The sequence below is a fragment of the Chanodichthys erythropterus genome, chromosome 12, assembly GCF_024489055.1.
Source record: "Chanodichthys erythropterus isolate Z2021 chromosome 12, ASM2448905v1, whole genome shotgun sequence".
Classification (NCBI taxonomy): Eukaryota; Metazoa; Chordata; class Actinopteri; order Cypriniformes; family Xenocyprididae; genus Chanodichthys; species Chanodichthys erythropterus.
The window spans coordinates 18,863,001-18,878,622 of record NC_090232.1 but is presented as its reverse complement, the minus strand read 5'-3'; the positions used below and the strand labels follow the sequence as shown (position 1 = coordinate 18,878,622).

The 15,622-nt window shown below is 46.2% G+C and overlaps 1 protein-coding gene across 1 annotated transcript in view; it reads right to left on the bottom strand.

The window, feature by feature from the left end:
- dnah6 (dynein, axonemal, heavy chain 6) overlaps positions 1 to 15,622 on the bottom strand; it is a 96,411-nt gene that overhangs the window by 63,651 nt on the left and 17,138 nt on the right. Inside the window, exons 31-36 of the mRNA XM_067402580.1 lie at positions 12,820 to 12,957; positions 12,533 to 12,700; positions 10,272 to 10,420; positions 2,297 to 2,404; positions 381 to 936; positions 148 to 270 (exon numbers count right to left, since the gene is read on the bottom strand). Coding sequence (XP_067258681.1) covers positions 148 to 270; positions 381 to 936; positions 2,297 to 2,404; positions 10,272 to 10,420; positions 12,533 to 12,700; positions 12,820 to 12,957 — 1,242 coding nt within the window. The remainder of the gene's footprint in view (positions 1 to 147; positions 271 to 380; positions 937 to 2,296; positions 2,405 to 10,271; positions 10,421 to 12,532; positions 12,701 to 12,819; positions 12,958 to 15,622) is intronic.

The window sequence follows — 15,622 nt, the reverse complement described above, 5'->3', positions numbered from 1 at the left end:
AAACCAAACTAAAAGACATTCCAAATCCAACTTGTTTAATGTTTGCCTGTAAAACTATTCATTAAGACTCTTTCTAATGATTCAGTGACTGTAAAACAATGTGAACACTCTGTTTTGTGAGTCCTGAGAGAGTTTCAAAGGCTTCACCTTATCAGCTAAACCTGTGAGCCACGTCTGAACGTATGGCATCCACTTAAGCTCCTCTGGGTCAATGTACACCATCCCACAACGGCTTACTGTGGCAGGAGACGCCACTGCCAGGTCTTGAACCTGATTGAAAAAAGCGTGGCATGTAAGTGCGTGACTAGCCTCTAATTAAAAGCAGAAAGTGCATGTGGAATTTAACAGACAGGGAGCATGTGCACATTTGTGCATCTCACCTCAAACATCATGTGTATGGAAGGTGTGAGCTTAATCCTTTCACTGTTGGCCAAGCAGAGCATCTTATTATCATCCAGCACTGTGTTCATATTCTCAATCCACAGTGCATCCACCGGACCATCACTGATCACCCATTTGTGGTCATCACTGAAGTCCTGAACTGCTGCCCGAACACAAAGCGCCATCAGACCATCCCGCCATTCCAGTGTCAGCGGGTTCACCTCCCCGTAAAGCTCGCCCATGCTCACTGACTTTGGGTTGAGCACATAGGTCTTAACAGGGCGGTAGAAGGGATTTTGGTGGCCAGCATGATACAGGGTTTCCAAGGTGTCTGCCAGCACACGGTAGACAGTTGTCTTGCCACTTCCGGTGGGCCCCACGAGCATTACCCCATGGCGAACCAGCATGGTCTCATAGAGCTGGATGACCTTGCTTATGATGCTTGGGAGGGGCTGGAGGGAGCGCTGGCAGAGAGATGAGTAAATGGTGGAATGCAGGACACCATAGTCATGCTCTGGGATGGTGACGCCAGGGAACAGGTCCGACAGGATGCCACTAAGGAGAAAAAGAGTGGGAGTTAGGTGTATGCAAACATGTATAGTGGCCTCAAGAATTCCTTGGACTTTTAAGCTTCACTTAATTTTACTAAATTACTAAATAATTAAGAAGTAAAAATAAAATAAAAAAAATAATAAAAAACACTGTGCGGAATATAATGTACACTCACTTGAAATGGAAAAAGCTATTTTATTCTACATAATGGTGGCTCCCCCTCATGGTGGGTGCTAGGGTCAATAACTCTCTCTCACACATACACACTCACACTGTATTTAAGTTTTTGGGCATTTGATGATTTTTATAATGTATAAACATTTTAAAAAAAACAAAAAAACAGGGGGCATGTGCCTCATGAAATGTCCTCATAAAACATGTCTCAACAACTCTCTCTCTCATTTATAATGTTAAATAAGATTTCTATATCAGATAAATGCAGATCTTTTGAACTTTCTATCCATCAAAGAATCCTGAAAATGATACACACAAAAATATTAAGCAGCACAGTGTTTTTCAACATTGATTATAAAAATTACACTACTTGAGCTCCAAATCAGTACATTAGAATGATTTCTGAGAGATCATGTTACTCTAAAGTCTGAAGTAATAGCTACTGAAAATTCAGCTTTGCCATCACAGGAATAAATACAATTTTCACAGTACTGTTTCACTATATTAAAGGTGCCCTAGAATCAAAAATTGAATTTACCTTGGCATAGTTGAATAACAAGAGTTTTGTCTTTCTAAATGTTTCGTTCACGTGTTGCTAATGTACTGTTAAATGTGGTTAAAGTTACCATAGTTTATTATTGTATTCACGGAGACAAGAGAGCCGTCACTATTTTCATTTTTTAACACTTGCAGTCTGTATAATGCATAAACACATCTTCATTCTTTATAAATCTCTCCAACAGTGTGTAATGTTAGCTTTAGCCACGGAGCATAGCCTAAAACTCATTCAGAATCAAATGTAAACATCCAAATAAATACTATACTCACATGATCTGATGCATGCATGCAGCATGCGTGACGAACATCTTGTAAAGATCCATTTGAGGGTTATATTAGCTGTGTTAACTTTGTAAATGCACTGTATTATAGTCGAGAGGTCGGGGGGCAGGAAGCGTACGATTTAAAGGGGCCGCGCACTGAATCGGTGCATAATTAATGATGTCCCAAAATAGGCAGTTAAAAAAATTAATTTAAAAAAATCTATGGTGTATTTTGAGCTGAAACTTCACAGACATATTCAGGGGACACCTTAGACTTATATTACATCTTGTAAAAACTGGTTCTAGGGCACCTTTAATGTTTTTTTACATGCTTAGTGTGTAATATTGTAAAAACAACAAGTGGTCACCTGAAAAGCACTGCATCATCTTTGAGGAACTTGGGCAGGTTCGAATCTCGCAGAGCTCTAATCAGCACAACGTCCTCGCTCAAGTGAGGGTTTTCTCTTTTTAATGACCTGAACACCACATACAGACACACACATAATATATAATATATTAACGGTTGTTCAGAAAATGTGAGCAGGAATACACAACTTGCAGCACAAAAACATTGGATTCTCTACACTGCATACACACAGGACATCACACAATAGATATTATAGATGGCATTCACAAATTAAACAAGATTTTTACATTTTCTAAAGAAAATGGGAGCAATGCTCTGTGGGTGCTCTATGTGAGTGCTTTTAGTGCATTGCTATGTAGTTGCTAGGGTGGAAAATATGAGGTAAGTGGTGCTTGCCCGCCACAGTATTAGGATGTTGTAGGTGGTTTTACTAGGATGGTTTCTAGATGGTTGCTATGTGGCTGCTTCCTGGTTTAGGAAATTTTTTCACACATTTTAATGTTTTAATGACTTTCACTTCACACCTCTCCTCAACAAGACACATGATTAGCGATGTCATTCATGCCTTGATAAGCACCACTAATTAGTACTGTGGGAATCATAAAAGACATTCAAGCAAATTAAACAGCCTGTATTAATTCCATATCAGTAATTTACACAGAATATGGTGCTCTACTTTACTCTCACTTTTTGAACACACTCGCCTACATTTGTTCATATATTTTTGTAAATAATTTAGTAGCCTAAATCACATTTATTTAAAGACAGACCTTTTGAATCACTGAAGAACACAATTAAATGTATATGAATTTATACTGCATATAAAACCTGAGTGCTAATAAAATGTGCCAATGACAAGATGTCAACACACACACACACACACTGAAGACTTTGCTATTGGCCATGATCTGCTCAGAGGTTTCTTGCATAGCTGTATTTTAATGACTTTTACCCCAAACATATCACTAGCTGTGACTGAGCACATGCAAATTAATTCTCAATCAAAGGCTCACTTGTTTATAAAGCAAAGACAATACAAGTGTGAGAAGATAAAAGCCTAAAAATTGAATAAACAAACACTTTCAAAGACCGATTTACATTATTTATGCACCATTCATCATTGAAAGGTCATTAAATTAATCAAAAGTGACAGAAAAGACGTACTGTACAAAGCTACAAAAGGTTTCTATTTCAAATAATGTTGTTTTTTAAACTTACTATTCATCAAAAAATGGTTTCCACAAAAATATTAAGCAGCACAACTATTTACAATATTGAAAATAAAAAATACTTCCAAATCATCTTAAAATAATTTCTGAAGGATCATGTGACATTGAAGACTTGAGCAATAGCTTTACCATCACAGGAATAAATTACATTTTAAATTATATGAAAATAGATAACAGTTAAATTACGTTGTAATAATATTACACAATAAAAAATACAGTTTTTTTTTTTTACTGAGTGTTTGATTAAAGGTGCTAAAGAGGATGTTCCCTTTCAGTCGGTCACGTTCGACGTACGTCAGTAGTGACCGACGAATTGGGATATCGCTTAGAGAGCCCTATCAGCTTCGTGTAAACTAAAACAAGCCAATGGAATTGGCATGCGATATTTGCATAATGCGCACCGCCTCCGACAGGTGTATATAAATAGGAAGCGGATGCAATCGCACTCTGTCTTTCGCTTCGGAGCCATACAGTGGTGTCCTGTGTTCAGAAGACTAACCTTCTTCGTGAAAAAACTAAACTGCCTCAGAAGAGGATTCTACAGCAAGCTGTGTGCTGGCAGTTACGGCGCTTCAGCGAGGTCGCGAGCTTCCAAGGAGCCGAGCTATAGCTCTCAACTGCTGTTTTCACAGCAACACGCCTAGAGTGAAAAAGAGTGTGTGTTGCGATTTGGGCCGGTTCCTCGGTGTGCCCAGGGAGTGGTGTACCTGGCACATCGCGTCACTCCCTGTGTGCTTCAGCACGAGCGAGTTGACTGTTTCCCCTTCTAAAAGAGCTTACAGACGAACCCTGACAGTATGTCATTTCGTCTGTGCGTTACTGGGTGCGGTCGTTCCCTGGTCCCTGCTGATGGGCACAATCGTTGCATCTCGTGTTTGGGCGTTCAGCATGCTGAAGCAGCTTTTGTGGATGGTTCATGTTCCCATTGCGGGAACATGACTATCGCAGTGCTGAGGTCTAGACTCTCCTTCCTGAAGTCTCAGGAAGCGGGGGTCCCCTCTCCTATGCCCCGTTCGACCATTTTTTCCGGCCCAGGCCGGAATGATGGTTCGGCGGCGTATAGGAAGGGTAACCTGAGGATCACGGTCAGGGCTTCCCCGCCGAGCGGAAACGCTCCGCAGGCCCCTGCCGCCTCGTCAGCACCGCAACCCATCGTGCCACCGTTGGTTTCCACTGGGCCCTCTACGGACTGTCCAGCCGTTACCTTTGGTGCGCCGGCAGCGGATCAGATGTCGATCTCTGCGTCGGAAGGCGAGCCAGAGTTCTCGGGGGAGGAAGATCCGGACGCGCTGCCGCCCTCCGGGACGGTAGCGTTGCCCGAGTCGGATCCTGAGCTCACGGCTGTGCTCTCCCGGGCCGCCTTGTGCGTCGGGCTGGAGTGGAACCCTCCACCCTGTCCCGGCCCATCTCGGTTGGATGATTGGTACTTGGGGGGGGGGGGGGGTCGCGCTGGTCAGCCCCAGCGTCCCGCCCCAATGCCTTTCTTCCCGGAAGTGTATGATGAGGTGACCAGGTCTTGGCAAACACCGTATAGTGTTCGTGCCAGGCCTGGTCCCGCGTCCGCCTTCACCTCCCTGGATGGCGGGGTAGCCAGGGGGTACGCGAGGATCCCGCCAGTCGAGCGGTCTGTTGTGATGCAGCTGTGTCCAACGGCCACTGGCTGGCGTGGTGAGCCGCATCTCCCGTCCCGGGCCTGTAAATTCTCAGCCGGTCTGACTGGGAAAGCTTACAGTTCCTGTGGGCAGGCTGCCTCCGCCCTGCACGCGATGGCCCTTTTGCAGGTCTATCAGGCAAAAGCGCTGTCGGAGATGCCCCAGGAAGGTCCTGACCAACAGCTGCTGGGGGAGCTGCGCGCTGCCACCGACCTTGCCCTCCGAGCAACGAAGGTGACAGCACGCGCTGTTGGTCATGCGATGTCTACCTTGGTAGTCCAGCAACGCCACCTCTGGCTGACCCTGGCGGACATGCGGGATACCGACAAGCAGCGGTTCCTAAATTCCCCCGTGTCCCCGGTCGGCCTATTCGGCGACGCAGTGGAGAGCTTCGCCCAACAGTTCTCCGCTGTACAGAAGCAGGCTGAGGCTATCAGTCACGTCATGCCACGGCGGTCCGCTGCTGCCTCCACCCAGCCGCCCGTGGCTCAGCCTCAGCCCGCTCGTCACCGAGGGCGCCCGCCTGCATCGTCCTCCGCCCCTGCTAAGCCGGCAAAGCAGCAGCCTACACCAGCCAGGCAGCAGGGTGCCGGTCGCGGGCGTGGTGCCCAGCCTGTCTCAGCTAAGCCCGGTGGTAAACGGAAAAGGAAAACACGGCCCTGAGACGGGCAACCTGGAGGGGAAGGTTCTCGCTCTTCGGGAGAGAATACCATCGTCTCTCCCACCCCCGGAGGAGGGCCGGGGGGAATTTGTGATGTCTGTCTATCAACCGCCGCTGGCTCCCCGGAGTCCAGCGGTACCCACCTTTTCACAAAAAGAGCAGTTTCCTCAAACTCCAGGTCACAACAGGGTGTGTCTGCCAGTGTGCCAGGCCCCGCCTCGCCGCTGGCAGCCCCCTCCCAATTCGCCAGCAGGCGGCAGTGTGATGGCGCAGACCGCGTCCCGTGCGCCGTCTCCCATGCACACTGCTGCCTCGCAGAGTCCGTCCCCACTCCGGACCGCTCCCATGCCGTCCGAGTCGGGTCCCTCTCTGCCTTGCTGCCCCACCCGCGGTGCGTCTGTGGTGCCTTTGGTCCCGCTGGCTCGGAGTCTGGAGGCGTGGATCACGCTTCCCAGCCCGTCCCGCTGGCTCATTCGCACTATCAGACTCGGCTATGCGATTCAGTTCGCCCGGCGTCCCCCGGTTTTCAGGGGTGTCCACTTCACTCAGGTGTCGTTGGACAGTGCACCTGTTCTCCGGGCGGAGATTGCTGTCCTCCTGGCGAAGGATGCAATCGAGCCGGTCCCTCCAGCCGATATGAAGTCGGAGTTCTACAGCCCCTACTTCATTGTACCGAAAAAGGGCGGTGGGCTACGGTCAATCCTGGATCTGCGCGTCCTGAACCGGTATCTTCACAGGATGCCGTTCAAGATGCTCACGCAGAAGCGCATTTTCGAATGCGTCCGTCCCCAGGATTGGTTTGCAGCAATAGACCTGAAGGACGCGTACTTTCATGTCTCGATTCTGCCTCGACACAGACCCTTCCTCCGGTTTACGTTCGAGGGTCGGGCATATCAGTACAAAGTCCTACCCTTCGGGCTGGCCCCGTCACCCCGCGTCTTTACGAAGGTTGCGGAGGCGGCCATTGTTCCCCTCAAGGAACAGGGCGTTCGTATTCTCAACTATCTCGACGACTGGCTGATCCTGGCCAGCTCGCGAAAGCAGTTGTGCGAACACAGGGACATGGTTTTAGCTCACCTCAGCCGGTTGGGTCTTCGGGTCAACTGGGACAAGAGCAAACTCGCCCCCGGGCAGAGGATCTCTTATCTCGGTCTCGAGCTAGACTCGGTCGCACGGACTGCGCTTCCCACCGAGGCGCGCGTCCAGTCGGTGTTGAACTGCCTGAGCTCGCTCAAGCGCAGGACAACGGCTCCACTGAAAGATTTTCAGAGGCTCCTGGGGCATATGGCATCTGCAGCCACGGTCACGCCGCTCGGATTGCTTCATATGAGACCGCTTCAACACTGGCTCCGCGGCCGGGTCCCGAGATGGGCGTGGCAGTGCGGCACGCTCCGTGTCCCCGTGACACCGAGCTGCCGTCGCACCCTTGTCCGGTGGTCGGATCCTTCGTTCCTGCGGGCCGGAGTACCCCTCGAACAAGTGTCCAGGCATGCTCCAGCTCCACCCCCAGGCGGTCCAGCTGATTTGGCAGCATTTCGGCGAGGCCCAGGTAGACCGGTTTGCCTCCCCAGAAACTGCCCACTGCCAGTGGTTTTATTCCCTGACCGGCAGGACGCTCGGCACGGATGCCCTGGCACACAGCTGGCCCCCGGGTCTGCGCAAATATGCGTTTCCCCCAGTGAGCCTTCTCGCACAACTCCTGTGCAAGGTCAGGGAGGACGTGGAGCAGGTTCTGTTAGTGGCTCCGTACTGGCCCACTCGGATCTGGTTCTCAGACTTCATTCTCCTCGCGACAGCCCCTCCCTGGTCGATTCCTCTGAGGAAGGACCTCCTGACTCAGAGACGGAGCACCCTGTGGCACCCGCGTCCCGATCTATGAAACCTCCATGTGTGGTCCCTGGACGGGATGCGGAGGTTCTGAGTGATCTCCCGCAAGCGGTCGTAGACACCATCACTTCCGCTAGAGCTCCTTCCACTAGGAGTCTCTATGCATTGAAGTGGAACCTGTTCGTCGAATGGTGTGCCTCTCGCCGAGAGGACCCCCGATCATGTTCGGTCGGATCCGTGCTTTCCTTCCTGCAAGATGGGTTGGAGCGAAGGCTGTCTCCCTCCACCCTCAAGGTGTATGTTGCCGCTATCGCTGCACATCACCACGCAGTTGAGGGTAAGTCCCTGGGGAAACACGATCTGATCGTCAGGTTCCTGAGGGGGGCCAGGAGACTGAATCCTCCTCGCCCTTCCTCTGTACCCTCTTGGGATCTGACCCTGGTTCTCACAGCTCTCCGGGGTCATCCCTTTGAGCCTTTGCAATCAGTCGACCTGAAACTAATGTCTCTTAAGACGGTTCTTCTGGTTGCTTTGGCTTCCCTGAAGAGGGTAGGGGATCTGCATGCATTTTCGGTCGACGAAGCGTGCCTAGATTTCGGGCCCGGTGATTCTCACGTCATCCTGAGACCCCGGCCTGGATACGTGCCCAAGGTTCCTACCACTCCCTTCAGAGATCAGGTAGTGAACCTGCAAGCGCTGCCCTCGGAGGAGGCAGACCCAGCCCAAGCTTTGCTCTGTCCCTTCCGCGCTCTGCGCGTTTACGTGGACAGAACGCGAAGCTTCAGGACCTCAGACCAGCTCTTCGTCTGTTACGGAGGCCAGCAGAAGGGAAAGGCTGTCTCCAAGCAGAGGATGGCCCACTGGATAGTGGATGCCATCGCCTTGGCGTACGAATCCCAGGGCGTGCCTTGCCCGCTCGGGTTGAGAGCCCACTCCACCAGAGGGGTGGCCTCTTCCTGGGCGCTGGCTCATGGCGCCTCGCTGACAGATATCTGTAGAGCTGCGGGCTGGGCGACACCAAACACGTTCGCTAGGTTTTATAGCCTACGTGTAGAGCCGGTATCCTCATGTGTACTCGCATCCACTAGTCGGTAGACGTGTTGTACCCACTCTAAGTGTCGGCTTGCAATGCCATTCCCGCCACCGGCCAGATACGTGCATACTTTCACTCCAGTCGTGTTCCCCGCCTTGCGAACCCTGTCGAGTTCCTCCGCCTCCCCCTTCGGCTCGGATATTGCGGAGTGTCTGATGCCAGGCCTACATCCGTCGCTGACGCTGTCTGTTGGCTGGGGCCCATATGTCGTGACCCCACTACGTGAGCGGTCCCATATGTGTAATTATCCACGGTTTAAAACTCCCTACGGGCTGAGTCCGTGTCTTTCCCTTAGCAGAGCCAGCTCTGCTGTCACCTGTCAGATGAGTCTCCCCCTACCAGGTGGAGCCATCCCAGGGACTCCATATGCGTACTGCCCCCCAGGCCAGTCCATATGTGTATTTCCCACGTAAACTCCTCCCCCATTGGGTAGGTATTGGTCTCCGCAGCGTCCCTTACGGGTTCGCTTCCCCAGTGTAGTCTAGTTTACTTAGTGGGTATTGGTTAGACAGCAGTAGACTCTCTCGGTGTAAGCTCGCCCCCTTCACCGCCAGCCGGTGCTATGGGCGGCTGAGCTTGCGCTGGGCACTGGAAGGGGTTTCGTATATGTGGCGCTTTAGTTGGGATCCCAATTCGTCGGTCACTACTGACGTACGTCGAATGTGACCGACTGAAAGGGAACGTCTCGGTTACGTATGTAACCCTCGTTCCCTGAAGGAGGGAACGGAGACGTACGTCCCGTTGCCACAGTTTCTGTACCCTCGCTGTAGCGCGGACACCAGTTGTCTCCTCAGCGAAAAACAGAGTGCGATTGCATCCGCTTCCTATTTATATACACATCCCAATTCCCAATTTGTCAGTCACTACTGACGTACGTCTCCGTTCCCTCCTTCAGGGAACAAGGGTTACATACGTAACTGAGACGTTTTGTTTTATAAATTTTTGCAATATTACTTGAAACTGTCTTTACTAACTGATAAAAGACTATTTATTAGGTGCACTGAAAGGAATAATATTAATATACATCATCTGTGCACGAGGTAGGGCCTTAAAAACATCAGCCAATCGTTTACGCGATCATCCACACTCCACAGGCACTGCATGCAATGTTTTTGTCCAGAGACAGGAGTAACAACTGCAGATTAAGAGTTACCTGCGGTGAGTCCGACATAATGAATCCACTAACACGATACCGCAAATTCCGGTGGTAAACACTTGTGTTCCAATACGAGTGTTTACAAGTTTTGGGAGGCGTTCCCTCGAAAGGAGGAGGGTTGTTCTTATGCATGCGCTCATTTCAAAATCTCAGTAACAGTCTTTGGTTTCTCAGTCGACGAAAAGATCCTCTTTATCACTTTTAAATAAATGCAGCCTTGGACATTTTTCTTAAAAAAACTGTACCAACCCCAAACCTTTGAACAGTAGTGTACCGTATGTGAGATTGACTCACTGACTAATGTGAAAATGTGTTTGTGCTGTAGAAAAAGAGCAGAGATCAACCCTGAGTGCCTCACCCTGCCATGACCAGCACAGATTTGACAGCTCTCATGCCAAAGTCATAGTGATCCTGCTGAGAGAGCTGCTCACTGCAGAGCTTGTACATCTGAGTCATCTTCCTCGCAAGAGTCTTACTGGACTCAAAGCCCTCAGAGTACAGGATCACCTACAGGGAGAGAGAGGTTTTAAGGTTAGAGATACTGTAGAACTGTCTGGGTTGTCAGATAAGACATGCTAATATTGAGAGACTTTTATATAGGACTCATGTAAACAGATATCCTCTATGGCTGTGGTTTTTGAGGAGATTTCCCATAGTTCCCAAAAATTGTTGGTTCCTTTACTAAAAGAGTTTGTTTGCTTTGGACAACATCTGGTGAATTAAAAAACTAATATTTATTATTATTACTATTATAAATAATAATATATTAAAGTGTTGGCCGTATGTGTACACAACCACCCTATGGTGATAAAAATCTACCCACTCCTTTTTTTTAATCCCCATAAGTAGTATCTCAAAACAAGCCATTTGCAGGTTCCTGGCAGTGTGACGTCACATTAGCCACAGGTCCCGCCCACGAATGTTGACAGACATAGAACAGACATAGATTTTAACATAGAACAGCCCTGAGCGAGTTCACAGCGAGTTTACACAGTCCGCCATTGCTGCACTGACGAGAACGTCTCCCAAGCGTTTTAGGTGTTCTATAGCTGGATGGATTAATCCACATAGCTCTCTCCATTTAATGCTCCCTCAACTCTACTGAAATTTGTTTATGTCTGTGCGAATCATTGCACCGGACTTTGTGAACAAATGTCAATACAAAGGGACAAACAGAGATTAATCAGTACTATTCGTGATCCAGCTTACAGTTTCCAGAGTGATACTGGATATGGCAGTGATGAAGGTGAGAGCACTTTATTACAGTTCATCAGAGATTTATTAAGCACCACCCAAAAAGGCATAAGGTCTTTATATATTTGTTTACTGTTAGTTGTAACGAGTGTTTCTGTGTACTTCGCTATGTATGTTGATGATAATGCAAGGGAGAGAGAGAGTTTATGGATAATATTTTAATGCACACTTGCATTGTGTTTTAAGCTCTTACAGTGATTTTCTAGAGTGAAAACAGACGCTTCATATTTTGTGTAAAGTAAAATAAACGTCATAAAACTCATTTGTAAAGTTTTGGCCATCATTCGGACGGGGTCTGGTACAACAGGCTTGTACTATTATAGTGGATAAAAACAAGAAGACAATATAAGTTATAAGTAATAATCATAATTAAACTAAACTATTCCTGTTCTATCTCCATGCATAAATTCGCAGTTTCTGACATTATAGTTCGTCCTGACTGACTCCTGACTTCGCAGCAGCTCATTTGCATTTAAAGGGCACACACTGAAACGGCACGTTTTTGCTCACCCCAAATTATCTGTGAGGTATTTTGAGCTGAAACTTCACACACATACTCTGGGGACATCAGAAACTTATTTTAAATCTTGTAAAGGGTGGCATAATAGGGCCCTTTTATGTTAAGTTTTTTAGTTTGTGAGCTAAAGTTGTCCTGTGGCCATTTTTTATATGGCCCACCAAGCTATATCACAAGAGTCACAAAAATAGGGGAGAAAAATGATATTGATCTCTTCAGACCTAATTCATCTTTTTGTTATAACATTTTTTGTTTTGTTTTTTTATTGAAATGTAGAGAATATAAGTGATCATAAGTCAGATATAATAAAACATTTACTTTCAGCACAAAGCAGGCAGGTTTAGGCACCTTTGCTTTGAATGCTCCAAATTATTCAATCATTTCATCATTTTACAGAGGAAATAAATTGTGTATTGAAGTTAAAAGTAAATTTTCTAACCAATCAATTGTGGAAATTTACAAACAGGTAAAATCACAGTGATAGGACACCAGTTTCCTCTCAGTAAAGGCTAATTCTCACTGCACCAACAGACATCGACCAAAGCCGACAATCACCAGATTACAGCACGTCACTTCTCGAACATTCCACGACCAGACAATGTTTAATCTGCAAAAACAAGCACTGAACAATGGCAACAGACGCAAACTGATGACACACTGAGCCTGACGAATGTGTCTGTTGCCGTTGGTCTGTCAGTGCAGAGTGAATTAGTCTTAACACACACACATGAACAGACAAAAGCTTTTAATGAGTACACACATCAGGTGAGCAGCGCCATCTCTGACCCCTCCACCTAGTGTGGTTTATCATTATTACTGGGATCAGATCAGGTGGTTTAATCACACACCTCAGCGATAAGAGCATAGTTGGGCACCATCATGGCTATGGGTCGGAAAAGGGCTTTCAGGTTGTCAGGGAGTTCAGTTCTGCCAGCGTAACCGGGGTTCATAGTGATGAAGGCAGCACATGTCATCACCAATTTTATTTCTCTTCCCTCAAACATGAACCGAGGTAGCTGCAGAACACAAACACAATCCAGACACATGCAGTTGCACAAAATTCCAGTATAAGTACAGTACATGTTCGTGAGCATATGATACTGTACATGCATATGTGAGTGTGTCTGTGCTTTACCTTGGCTGCCTTGGCATTTCTGATAGTGATGAGTTGTTGAGCGATGACTGACAGTACCTCGATGTTAATGCGATTGAACTCATCAAAGCAGCACCAGGCACCTGACTGAGCCAATCCACTGAAGAACGTCCCCATCATCTACCACAAAAAATGCCATATAACACTTGTATCAAGCTGAATACTGAACCCCGTAAGGGCTTAGAATTAATATCTAGTAGTACATAGTAGTGTTGTCACAATACTGGAATTTACAAATTCGATGCGCTACATTGAAAAATATCGATATTCAATACCATTTTTCGATACCATGGGGAAAACTGCCATATAGTACATATATATATAGCTATATGGATAATTTGTTATTATCTCTTTATTTTTTGATAATTTGGGTAATTTTGTTATAATAGCTTATACACATCACATGGAGGCTTTATTTGAATCGTTTAACTACATTTACAAAAAAGACAATAAAGAGTCAGTAATAAAATAAGAACAAATAAAAAATTGCAAATGATAGCACAAATAAATACAATAAAGAGACAAATTAAATAAACATGGCTTTACGGGTTTTTCAGGTAGGTCTAACAGTAGTATTCAGGTAGGAAATACTATAAAAATGAAAGTAATCAAATGTAAAATAACACTGGCTGGACAGTTTTCATTGTAAAAAAATAAATACAGATTAATGCATACAATTAACCCTCTGGAGTCTGAGGCTGATTTGGGGCCTGGAGAAGTTTTGACATGCCCTGACATTTGTGCTTTTTTCAGTTGTTCATAAACATATTAATGGAAAAAGTGTCATTACACTGTATTCAGCACAAACTAGGCTACAATAATATGTGAGGAACATGTATGCACATGTTTGTGTATTTGAAGGAATAACATTTATGCGTGGTTATTGAAAAATGAAATAAGGCCAAAAATATATATTAAATCTGTGTTTCAAGACTTCTGGGTATTTGAGGTTGTAGGCTAGAGTTTTTGCTTCAAAATTATGTAAAAATTATAATGCCTACTTGTTCATATAAAACAATATATTGATTTAGTTTTTGTAAGTCACTTTTTGTCAAGAAACACAGTATGCGTGGAGGCGTGAATGATCGTGAATAATGGGCCGTTTACACCTGAGAAGACAAAAGAATCACATAATAATGACCTGAAATGACTTGCATATTAATGAGGCCTTTCAGTCATGTAGGGTGTGAAAAAACCCTCTGTAATCATGTCTCAGCTCAATTTAAAATAATGGTATTCTATTATATTCTTTAAAATATAATGTATTTTTGTGATGCAAAGAGTTTGACTATAGGTTTTTAGTTTAAAAGAAGCACATTTGGAGAAATATTGATGGATTCTCATATGTTTATGTCAATTTTCTATACAGATTTTATTCTATACAGAGTTTATTCTATATTCATTGTCATTACTACGAGCACTGGTGTTTTCAATTCATACTTGCAGCCGGAGGGCGCTCTGTACACCTTTATTCCACAAATTATTCTAAAGAAAAAGAGAACATTTCAGGAATGGTGTTTTCAATTCATACTTGTAGCCGGAGGACGCTCTCTGTGCACATTTAGTCCACAAATTATTCTAAAGGAGAAGAAGACATATCAGGAACTAACGGTATGTCTTCCAGAGGTCATTAACCATGGCTTTTACATACAGATAAACACTTTTCAAGACAACAAATACATTGAGACGATGTATGCCTGTATTGCCTCTGAATTTGCCTCTGAATAGCGCTAGATACTAGGGGTTGTACTTGGGAGCCAAACTGTTACTTCAGAAAAGGCCAATGAGAATTGGCAAGTGGTATTTGCATGAGCCACTCCCCCGGACATACAGGTATAAAAAGAGCTGACATGCCCCCATTCATCAAGGTTTGTGCTTAGGAGCTGAGAGTGTGTCCCGGCCATCCAGTCGGTAGTCCCACACTGTGGCAGGAGGGACACCATGTTTCATTCCCTCCATCAAGGAAAGGATGTTCCTTACCTGTCAGTCACTTCAAGGCAGTGTCAAAGACTGACACTTGGGGTCCCTATGGAAAGCATCACAACAACTGAACCGAGTTATGAGGTTCTGCCAATGCGGATGTTAACAAGTGTAACATTGTAACCTACCCAACAGTCCACGTAAGTCGTGTAGTCCTTCTCGTCTTTCAGGGACTGACAAGAAAGTACTTAACAATGGGAAAAGGTCACTCCAGCCGAAATTCCTTGACTTTTTCTGTTCTTCTCTTCTTTTTTAATTTAGAAAAACAATCACAGCTGTTTACAGACCAGGCTTGTCAGTTGAACCAACCCCCGAATTAGCAACAGCACTTTCTCTGAACTTGCACCTGGTTCATGCTGGTGGAAAAGGGCTATGGGTATCGAAAGACAAAAAACAGATTTGAAACTAGGCTCTGGCTCTGAACCAGCACTCAAACTGCCTTGGTGGAAAAGGGGTATAAATGACTTCAGGCAATTCAGACTGGGCACCCTCGTTCATGAGAAAAGTGATGCTGTGCACTGGAGACAGCTTGCTCTTTTCTCGGTTGACCTGAAGCCCCAATCACCTGAGGTGTCTGAGCACCAGGTCAATGTGTGCACACAATAAATCTCGAGAGTGAGCTAGAATCAGCCAGTGGTCGAGATAGTTGAGAATACAGATGCCCACTTCCCTTGGCAGGGCAAGGGCAGCTTCAGCGACTTTTGAGAAGACGCGAGGTGACAGGGACAGCCCAAAAGGGAGGACCTTGTACTGCTATGCCTGACCCTCGAAGGCAAATGTGGTATGTCAAGGCAAGTTTGAGATA